Source organism: Grammomys surdaster, unplaced genomic scaffold (assembly GCF_004785775.1).
Source record: "Grammomys surdaster isolate TR1022 unplaced genomic scaffold, NIH_TR_1.0 126158, whole genome shotgun sequence".
NCBI lineage: Eukaryota > Metazoa > Chordata > Mammalia > Rodentia > Muridae > Grammomys > Grammomys surdaster.
The window spans coordinates 7,060,748-7,072,478 of record NW_021620966.1 but is presented as its reverse complement, the minus strand read 5'-3'; the positions used below and the strand labels follow the sequence as shown (position 1 = coordinate 7,072,478).

The following is an 11,731-nucleotide window of genomic DNA, read 5'->3' as shown; positions in this document are numbered from 1 at the left end:
ACCTGAGAACCCAGTTATACCACTCTTGAACATATACCCAGAAGGTACTTCAACATGTAACAAGGTCACATACTCCATTATGTTCATAGCAGCCTTATTTATAATAGGCAGAAGCTGGAAAGAACCCAGATGTCCTTCAACAGAGGAATGGATACAGAAAATGTACATTTACACAATGGAGTATTACTCAGCTATTAAAAATAATGAATTCATGAAATTCTTAGACAAATGAATGGAACTAGAAAATATCATCCTGAGTGAGATAACCCTATCACAAAAGAACACACATGGCACCTCCCTATACGCGTCCAGTCTGAGATCGACAGGGATAGGCAGCAGGATGTGGCTGCCATTCCCGGTGCTGCTCCTGTCCGCTCTGCCCGCAGCGGTGCTGCGCGGGGCTGCCGGCTTCACACCCTCTTTGGACAGTGACTTCACCTTCACGCTGCCGGCGGGCCGGAAGGAGTGCTTCTACCAGCCCATGCCCCTGAAGGCGTCGTTGGAGATCGAGTACCAAGTTTTAGATGGAGGAGAATTAGATATTGATTTCCACCTTGCCTCTCCAGAGGGCAGAACCTTAGTTTTTGAACAAAGAAAATCAGATGGTGTTCATACCATAGAGGCTGAAGATGGTGACTACATGTTCTGCTTTGATAACACATTCAGCACCATTTCTGAGAAGGTAATTTTCTTTGAATTGATTCTGGATAACATGGGAGAAGATGTTCAAGGACAAGAAGACTGGAAAAAGTATATTACTGACACAGATGTCCTCCAGATGAAACTAGAAGATATCCTGGAATCCATCCACAGCATCAAGTCCAGACTAAGCAAAAGTGGCCACATCCAAACTCTGCTTAGAGCATTTGAAGCCCGTGACCGAAACATACAAGAAAGCAACTTTGACAGAGTCAATTTCTGGTCTGTAGTTAACTTAATGGTCATGGTGGTGGTGTCAGCTATTCAAGTCTATACACTGAAAAGTCTATTTGAAGATAAGAGGAAAAGTAGAACTTAAAACTTCAACACAGATTACTTAATGATGAAAAAAAGAGGTAGAAAATTCTAATGCACTGTTACAGTCAAGATACTAGTTATATTCCCCATAACATTTTTAAAAATATATGTAAGTGTAAGATATGTAAAAATTAATATGAAAGGAAAATCATCACTTTATGTCCAGATAACTTTACTGACCCAGTTATACGTAAGTGTAAAACAAGATACCATGTAAAATTTTGATTTAATTGAATGAAGCCATAAGAACTATTTTCCTAAGGTTAAAAATCTTTCCCAGATATCATATATAAATGAAATGAATTAACAATGTTCATAAACATGGCACCAGTTTGCTTCTACCTATAATTTTCTCTGTACATGTGGCAGGTACAAATTAATTAAAGAAGTTTCCGATACATTACATTATAAATCATTTGAGAATTATATAATCATGGACTGAATAGATCAGCTTTTCTGTACTAAATCTCTCCAAAAAAAAGTAAATAGAAGCATGTCACTGAAAAAAATATTTCTAACATTTTTATAACCAAATATAATGTGAAATATTATCTATAAGTCTTAGTTTTTATATAATAAAAGCTATCATTTTTATAATTAAAACTGGGAAGGCATTCTTTCCTCATAAAGATTAGACAGTGTCTTTGATATATATAAAAGGTAGTTGGTGTTTATGAATAAGATGCATTCTATCTAGACATTAGCTAAGATTAAATTAGAGATAAGATGAACTTATGTTTATATTACACGTCAACAGTGTTGTGTTGGTTTCTGCACAGCTGTTGGTATTGATAACACATGTCACACGCAGGTGTGAGGGACATGCTACTGAAAAGATCTGACATCAGTGTAAGTAAACAGCACCTTTCTAAATTCTGAAAATCATCAGAAACATGAAGGAAAAATGAGATAAACTTGACAACACTAGCTCCAACCAGTTTACCTGAAGAGAAGTGTAATATCTGGAATCAGATGGGCTCTTCTTGCCGTCCCAATTATAATAGAAATCAGATCAAAGGAGGGTAATCTGAAATTCCCTGGAAGAAATTGTTTTTGTCATAGTTTTTATTTTTTAGTTACTATTTTTATTACAAATGTTCAGATAGATTTTATGAAATGTACATCCTACCGTAAGATTTAGCACTGGGTATACATATTCATTACAGTTTTTATTATAACTCTCACAGAATTACTTCTGGTCACTTATTGACTTTGAAGGATTAGAACAATCCCAAATTATAGACAGCTAATGTAGAAATAAAAGCCAATACATACAAAAACATTCTGCCTTTCTGGTTTATCAGTCTGTAGTACAATCTTATTCAAGTACTAGTGATTTAGGTTCATCATGAAACAGAATTTAAGTTACACTCATTTGTAGTGTTATAATAAATGTCAATTAGAGATACTCAACAGTCAAATCTGGGTATTGAACCCATATATATACATACACATTTTTTTGCAGTATTTCTTACTATGCATTAATGATCTTGCACTACCCTGATACTTCACACACAAAATTATGGTACCAAAGAAATACTGACTTCATTTACACTTTATACTCAGAATAGTTCAGAAATATACTTTTCTCCTTCTCAGGCCCTGGGGACTAGAAATTTATTTTTTCCTATTGAGAGGCTTTTCAAAATGTGAGATAAATACTATATATGATCAATAACTGACCAAGAAAATGCCCCAGTATTTATTCTAAGCCAAGCTTCTACAATAGATGCAGAACAGAGGTCAATGAGATCATTGCCTAAAACCCTCTCTTCCCTACTTTGTTTTAAGTCCAGGAGAAGCAAGGTATAGGTACCATAACTGATAAAGCAGAATCCACTGCGTCTTTTCTGTAAGACTGTGATTAAGAATTCTACCTCTAAGATACAGGTAATACTGTACTGTACTCTTAATTGCTTACTTAACACTGTATCTGTTACATCATCTTGTATGTATGTAATTTGTGCCACTGATTTTTTGAATTCTTATTCAGCTACTCACTGCCATTTAAAATGGTAATAGTAGCTTTAATGAAAAAACAACTTAATGAAAAAATAACTTAGGAATGCTAAAGATTTTATTTTTATAGACAAAAGTAAAAAGATACTAAGAACCTTGTTGCCTGTATTAACCATAAAAACGTAAAATTGTAAGCAAAAAAGTTTATTTTTAAATGTGTATTTTCTGCTTCATATGAGTTTTTTGACCTTACTGTCTCAATTATACTAAAATTAAGTAAGCTATCACTTGATCTGATTTTTGGGGTTTTTTTGGTTTGGTTTGGTTTGGTTTTGGTTTTCGAGACAGGGTTTCTCTGTGTAGCCCTGGCTGTCCTGGAACTCACTCTGTAGACCAGGCTGGCCTCGAGCTCAGAAATCCGCCTGCCTCTGCCTCCCAAGTGCTGGGATTAAAGGCGTGTGCCACCACAGCCCAGCTTTTGTCTTGTTCTTAATTGTATAAATTACTACAGTAGTTTAACAGAAGTTTAGAAATCATCGTTCTGAGTTGCATTTGGATTGTGTGCTCTTTTACATGAATGTCAATAAACAGAGACTAAATAAGTGAAGAAAACATTGTTGAAATATAAATCAAAGTATACTTAGGAATCATATTACCATTAAACATTATAATGTCTTAAAATTAGTTAAAAAAAAAAAGCAAAAACAAGTACCTGTAATTTTGTACCTACAGTGAAAATTCTTTATCTGAAATTTTAAAATATGTTAATTTAGCATGTGATTTTTTTTTCTTCTGGAGTATAATATAGTGTGGCTCAAATTGCACTATATGCTACATTTGTGAATAGTCATCTTAAATGAACAACAGACTGCACTGAGCTCTGTATAACTAATAAAAGTTACTATCAAAGAAAAAAAAAAACAAAAAAAAAAAAAAAAAAGAACACACATGATATGCACTAACTGATAAGTGGGTATTAGCCCAAAAGCTTGCAATACCCAAGGTGCAATTCATAGACCACATGAAGCTCATGAAGAAGGAAGACCAAAGTGTGAGTGCTTCAGTCCTTCTTAGAAGGAGTAACAAAATACTAATGGGAGTAAATATGGAGACAAAGCATGGGGCATAAACTGGAGGAGGAACCATTCGGAGACCGTTCCACCTGGGTATCCATCCCATGTGCAGTCACCAAAGGCAGAAGCTGTTGTGGATGCCAGGAAGTGAATGTTGACAGGAGCCTGATATAGCTGTCTCTTTAGAGGTCTGCCAGAGCCTGATATATACAAAGGTGGATGCTCACAGCAAACCATTGAACTGATCAAGGGATTCCTAATGGAGGAGTTAGAGAGAATTTTGAAAGAGCTGAAGGAATTTGAGGCCCCATGGGGAGAGCAGCAATACCAACCAACCAGAGCTCCCAGGGTCTAAACCACCAGTCTGGGAGCACTATAGCTCTAGCTATAGGGACCCATAGCTCTAGCTGCATATGAAGGGGAGGATAGCCTGGTAGGATATAGGTGGGAGAGGAGGTCCTTGGTCTAGTGAAGGCTGGATGCCCCAGTGTGGGAGAATTCAAGGGCAGGAAGTTGGGAGTGGGTAACTGGATGGAGGCACATCCTCATAGAAGCAGGAGGAAGGGGGATAGGATAGGGGGTTTCTGGGTGGGGGTGGGGGGAATGGGGAAAGGGGATAACATCTGAAATGTAACTAAAATATCCAATAAGAAAAAGAAAAAATAATTTTAAAATCCCAAAAAACTAAAACAAGTTAAAAAAAATAAATAAGAACATACATTTGATTCATCACTGGGTCTTTTAGAAAGCTATAAAAATATTTTCCAGTTTTCATTTTTACTTTGCAAGGTAAAGTAAAAACAGGATCTTAATTTATTCAAACCAGCATCATTAACATAAAATGAATACAGTCTGTGTATTAACTAAGTTAACTAATGTACCACAAAGAATGCCCACTTTCTCTCTAACTGCTGATTTTAATAGAAAATGAATCAAAAGGACAATGAAATTCTCTCCATTAAAGAAAATATTAGTTTAAGCAAAAAGAGTTTAAATCATAGATTGTAACCAAAGTATTGATATTAAGGTTTATTATGTATTTAGAATCATAGAAAAAGCTTGAGTTTGTTCAAGTGGCCAACCTCACATATTTCTTCAGAGTCCTCTGTTATGTGTTTGCCATTGTCTGTGAGGCTCCTTCATATGGGCAGCAGCTGGAGGTTATGCAACATCAAAACCATGAAATGCTCTTCTGCATAATTCCCAATACACTTCTTATGCAGAACCTCACAGTGGTAGAGCTATGAGCTTAATTAAGTCTTAGATAAATTATACATTAAAATGTACTTTTTGAGAAATGACTTGTATTTTCAGTAATATCAAACATCTGACCTATTTTCTTTTATTTAATTGAAAATAAATTTTTTTCATGAAATATGTTCTGATTATGGTTCCCCCAAATCCTCCCAGATTCTCCTGTTCTCCTACCTTTCTTCCAACCATCTCACCCCTTCCTTCTTCTCACCCCTCCCCACCTACATACCCATCCAAATCCATGCCCTTTCTTGTTCTTTCTCAGAAAATGCACAGGCATCTAAAAAAGATAAAAAGAAAGAAAGAAAAGAAAAAACAAACAAATATAAATAAGACAAAGCTAAAAAAACAAACAGATTAAAAAAAAACAGAGTTGAAGTAAAAGCCCAAGAACTACACATAGACACAGAAAGATATACACATTCACAGTCCAGTAAGTCCCATAAAGACACAGGATTGGAAACCATTACCTAAGTAAAACCCTGTAAATAAAGAAGAAAAAGAAAAGAAAAGAAATGAGCCCAGACAAAGCATCAAAGCAAGCATTATTTCACACACACACACATACACACACGAATTTATTTTGGATTGGCCATGGACTAGCCTTTAGTGTTGTTTGTATAACCAGTGAGTCTCCACTAGAGAAAACTAATTTTTTCCTTTGTGAGTGGTTTCAATTGGAGAGAGTTTCAGGGTTAGGGGTGGAGGCTTGTTTCCACTTTCCCTATCAGCACTAGGACCTCATCTGACTTAGACATAAGCAAGGCCTATGCGTGCTGTCACGGTCTCTGTGAGTTCATATGTGTGTGATTCCTTCTGTGTCTATAAAGCTGTGTTTCCTTGATGTCTTTCATCTCCTCGGGCTCTTTCATCCTTTCCAACTCTTCTTCTGTATTACCCAAGTCCTGAGTGAAGAGATTTAACAAAGATGTTTCATTTAGGGCCAAGAGTTCCAATGTCTCTCATTCTCCGTACTTTGTCTAGATGTGGATCTCTGTATTTGCTTCCATCTGCTGCAGGAGGAAGCTTCTCTGATGGTGACTGAGGATGATCTGTGAGTATAGCAGAATGCCATTGGGGTCATTTTCTTTGCTACATTCCTTGTGTATTCTCAGAGTGTCAAAAAATTTGTCTCTGACTGTCCAAGATTGAGCAAAGAGATATGGGATACAGGCTGACACTATAGTCTTCACGGGAGGTTCAAATTTGGCAGCAGACTAGAATTTGTGTCTCAGTTATTCCCTTTACCAGCTATGGAAGTTATTTTCATCATTAAAGTGAGATAGATAATATTTGTCTTGGTTAGACTGCAATGATACCCGTGGTTTTTAAACAGAAGAGCTCTTTTTTACTTTGGTTACACTTGTCATGGGTTGTCTAGACTTTCCATCACATCTGCTGCCTCTGACACAGGTGGAGAGAGAAACGACTATATTAAAAGGTGTGATTAACTGAAGCCAAGGGATTTTCCACAAATAAATGCTTAAGTCCAGACATCCCCTGTCACTTCCATGAGCAACACTTTAGTTGAAACTCATCACACAACTCCACTCAAACTGGGGGATGTTAAAGAGAATTCCTACCACAAGTCTAGGGAGGGGGGAAAGTTTTACAAAAGCTAGTGTAGCATGGTGATAACCACATTGTTCTTAAGGATGGTGTACTAGCATACTGGATGTCTCTAGCATAGTGTTTGTGCCATATGGTAAACATTTCACTTTCGTTCCCTTGGGAACACAACCACTGAATGAAGTGAGGATGAAAACATATATGAGCCAAAGTGTTTGTCGCTACTTCATGGTCTATCAAGTTACATTTCTTCAGTGCACATATTTTAAAAGTGCAGAAAATGACCGCTTCAATAATAAGCATTTAAAGCAGCATCACCACAATGTCATGACTCACCACAAGGAACCAACATGAGACCCAATAATTTATTCAGAACAGCTAGAAGTTACAACTTGAAAGACTGGATATTTTCCAGATTCATGAAATCTAATGGAAAACATTTTCATATAACAAAGCATTCATTGTTAATTCAAATGAAGAAATTTGAGCAATACACTTTATAGTTCAATTTAAAAGATGTTTTGAGGACTATTCCTAGAAAATCAGTTCTGTTGCCCAAGAGCCTATAAGTATTTATTTGTAGAGATAGGGACTACCCTGTCTCATCTCTTCTTACTCTCAGAGGAAAAACAATTTCCAAAATATTCTGATGTCTAAAGTTCTATGCTCCTAGATTATTCAATACAGCATGAATTTCCCATTATTAACAGATGTGTTTGTTTGAGATAGGGTCTTGCTATGTAACTAAAATTGTCATCTTTCTGTCTCAGCTTCCTAAGTGCTAAGATTATAGGTAAAAACCACTACATGTAGCAGGGATTACAATTCTTATAACAGGAAAATATTTAGTGCTATATTTACAAATATTTATGACTATAGCAACCACTGTTTCACTGTGTTTGTATTTGTTAGATATTTACCAGGAACAAAGCTTTGTAATGTGTATCAGGAAATAAGATTCTTTTACAAGAGATATTATCTAACAGCAGGCATCCTCGGCTTTTGGCTCTTACAACCATTCTGCCCTCTCTTCTGTGATTTTCCCCAATCCTGAGGTGTAAAGGATACGCTGCAGATACATACATTGGGACTGAATATCCCAAGACCACTTATTCCCTGGCTTTTGACCAGTTGTGGATTTCCCTAATAGTCTCTATTTTCTGAAATGATAAGATTCTGTGATGACAGGAAAACTACACATATCATTGAATATAAAGATATGTACTGAGAATATATTCAGAAATTTTATTAAATTAGGTAAATGGCAGTAATGGGTTCCCCTCTAAGATCTACAACCTCTCCAGGCTCAGATAGTTGGCTAGCTTTACAGTGCTAACCATCAATTCCCTTCCATTCAGTGGGCCTTAAGTTGTTGATTATCCCCAAATGCTACTTATTCACCACTGTGGATATCTTGCAAATCCAGAAACAGTTGTAATTCACAGGTTTTTAAAACAGGATAGGGCTAAAGATTGTTCTTCAATATTCGCAGCTCATGGTCACCTTCTGATACTGAGAGTCAAGAAGAATCAAGCTAGAACAAACTTAAGTCACTCTTAAGTGGTGAAGTTGGGCTGGATGAGTGGTAAGGCAAACACAGACACATCAACTCTGCTGAAAACTGTTGCTAAGCCACTTTATTTTGTCTCATTCTAAACTCAGAAACCAAAAAGTATCAAGAAGTATCTATACTACTATATGTGCAGAAAAAGTCTCATCAGTTTTATCTTTAATAACCCTATATAGTAAATAATCAAAATATAATTAAATATATGGTATATTCATGTCATGAAATACTACACAGTATTACAAGCAAGTAAACAATTAATATTGAAAATCTGACAGATCTCAAAGAAATTACTCTGGGTGAAAATATCTATCTCAAATGGTCAATATCACACAGCTTCATTGACATAATATTCTTGATTCTTAGTAACACTGTAGAAATGAAAACAGATTGATTGTTGGGAGGGTTAGAAACAAAGTTTGTGGAAAAGATGACTGCAGATACAATGTGAAATATTGAAGAAGTTTTTTGTGGTAACTCAGTTATTGTAGTTTTGTAGTGATAATATAAATCTACATGTTTTATTAAATATATGCTTAATGAAGTGTTAATAAATATATAATGAAGTGCTCACATACTATTACTTTTAAATAAGTACATAAATAAATAAATAATAAATGAATAAATAAATAGAAAGCAGAGCACCTAAGTTGGTTATCCAATACCAAGTGGACAGCCCTGATATTATATACATACAAGCAGCATTATATATACTGAGGGTTGTATTTACATATTTAGTAATATATACACATATATGTATATATAACTGCAGTGAGTCCACGAATTTGAGAGAGAGTGCAAAGCAGAAGATGTGGAGGGAGGTTTAGTGGGAGGAAAAAAATAGAAAGATGTAATTATATTTTAATTTTAAAAAATTGAAAATATTAAAAGAAAGAAAAGAAGTGAAATCTGGGGCTGGAGAGATGGTTGACTAGCAAAAAGTGCTTGTTATGTAAGCATGAGGAGCAGGCCTCCTATAGATATCCACTGAATACAACGTAACAAGAGTCAATAAGATGAGGCATACACCCTTGTATCAAGGTTAAGCGTGACAACCCAGTTGGAGGAAATGAGGTCCAAGATCAAGGGAAAGAGTCAGATACGCCCCAGATCCTAAAGTTAGGAGTTCCATATAAACACCAAGCTAACAACCATAACATATATACAGAGGACCTAGTACAGGCCCATACAAGCCCCATGATTGCTGCTTCAGTTCCTATTAGCCTTGCTTAGTTGATTCTGGGGGCCAGTTTCTCCTGGTGTCCTTGACCCCTATGGCTCCTGCAATTCTTCCTCTCCACTTCCAATTTGAGCTCTCTCTCCCTAAGGTTTGGCTATGGGTCTCTTACTTCTGCTCCCTTCAGGGGCTAGCAAAAGCCTTTCTGATGGTGATTGGGTTAGGCACTACTCTATGAGTATAAAAGAGAATCATTAGGAATTTTATTGATTTTTTTTCTATCATAGGTCTCTGGGCTATGCAGCCTCTGGTTTCTGGTCATCCATGCAGTGCCAAGCATGGGCTCTAAATGGTAGGCATACTAAATAATTAAAAATATAACAAGATAAATTTATACAATTGGCTGTGAATACATGTGTAGAAGTTGAAGCTGAGAGCATAAGTTGGCCAGAGTTGAAAGTGATGTGAGAGGATAATTTGAATAAGGCATCATGTTTACAGTATAGTGAGACTAAAGAACGTGCTTGAAACAAAGTTTTTCACAATCAACAGTAATTTGGTTCTTTGTAAAGAAATCAGATCTGTAATTTATATTGGAAATTAGTTGAATATTCACTCAAAAGTAAATGATAGATTGCAGGTAATTATGTTGTTTGAAAGAACGTTGCCTTTAATAGTGATACCATATGAAAACATATATGAAGTATGGTTTAGTTGTTTTATAGTTCACACAGATCTATGCATAAGTTAAATATTGTCAGTCCTATCCAGGTCTTCACATGTAATAGAGTGAGCAGATTCCTGCTCTGACACCAGGGCTTCTCTATTCTTGCTAAGATGCCTCCTATAAGGCATTCTAGAGATTTATTATGAATATTTTCATTATAATAATAAATAAAATCACTTGCTGTAAAGGTTTGCTTTGAATTCTCTTGCAATCGTTTTCAATTGATAGTTTATGTAGGCCCAGTATTTTTGGATTTGATTTGTAAGGTTTAATTTTTTAAAACTATTATGTGCGAAATATATGATAAATATTACTAGAAGCTGAAGTGCTTTTGTAACTAAGGAATGCCCACATGTGAAAAGTTAACCTCCCACATACACCTGCATTTGCAGTTGGAATCTTCAAGCATAGTATATCATAATGTCTTAGTTTACATAGTAGGTATATCAATGAATGTGGGTTGTTCTAGTTTCACAAATGTGAGTAAGAGGCAGGAACGGTGATGCAGCCATGATCCTGCAGGCAGAGAACAAAAGGGGGCTACTCAGAACTATCTTCAGTTCTAAAAGTATGGTTCTACATAATGAAATCCAGAGGCCATGAATGGGAATTATGAATATTTCTCTAAGACGAGATTTGTTTCCACATACAATAGTGGAAAAAAATCCAGTGGCCAGCAAGATTCTCTCCCCTGGGATGGTTATTTTTTGTTGCTTTTGAGCTTTGTACCATATCAAGCTTGTGACCTTATAGAGGTTTTAGTAATGTCAAAGGTCATTGCCACAAAGATAAGGGTATAAGTAGCGTTTTCTAGTAAGGCTTGAATGTCTAAGCATTTAATTGATCACCAATCCACCCCAAAATTCAAGACATTTATCAAAAGGCTAAACTTCTAGGTCTAAAGAATGACTGTCTGCAGTATTTAATGAGGAAAGAAATGCTTTTCTCTTTAAAAGTTTCTATTCCAAAATCTCACAGTATGAATTTCATTAAGATGAGAAAATACAATGACTCTGAAAACAAAGATTCTTTAATCCTAGACAATTGTAAAACCGTCACTCCTTGATATCTTTGTTAGTTTAATCTCTCCCCAGGCCTTTTTTTTGTTTTGTTTTCAAGTAAATACTTACTAAAAGTTATCAAAATTGTGTCTTTCTATTTTTTCACATTGACAACACCACCTAAAACTAAGCAATATTTTAAATTTTGAAGTACATAATGAAAGGATTTGCAAGTAGAGCTTCTAACAGAAGATTACTTGTCAAGATGTTCCTCTACAGAGGTGAAGGTTGGATAGTCCTCAATTTAGGCAGAATAAGATCTTGAGAATGTGCATTTTGAAGAAAGAAAAATATGGATTTGGGTTGTATTTCTGGTATTCATTTGCC

The 11,731-nt window shown here is 35.7% G+C and overlaps 1 protein-coding gene across 1 annotated transcript; it reads left to right on the top strand.

Annotated features, from left to right (window-relative positions):
• The first annotated feature begins 296 nt into the window (after nucleotides 1-296).
• On the top strand, nucleotides 297-3,674 carry LOC114612399 (transmembrane emp24 domain-containing protein 5). Its single transcript, XM_028757383.1, has 2 exons — nucleotides 297-1,031; nucleotides 3,447-3,674. Exon 1 carries the CDS (start codon nucleotides 341-343, stop codon nucleotides 1,016-1,018), a length of 678 nt encoding a protein of 225 aa, XP_028613216.1. The 5' UTR covers nucleotides 297-340; the 3' UTR covers nucleotides 1,019-1,031; nucleotides 3,447-3,674.
• The last annotated feature ends 8,057 nt before the right edge of the window (nucleotides 3,675-11,731 follow it).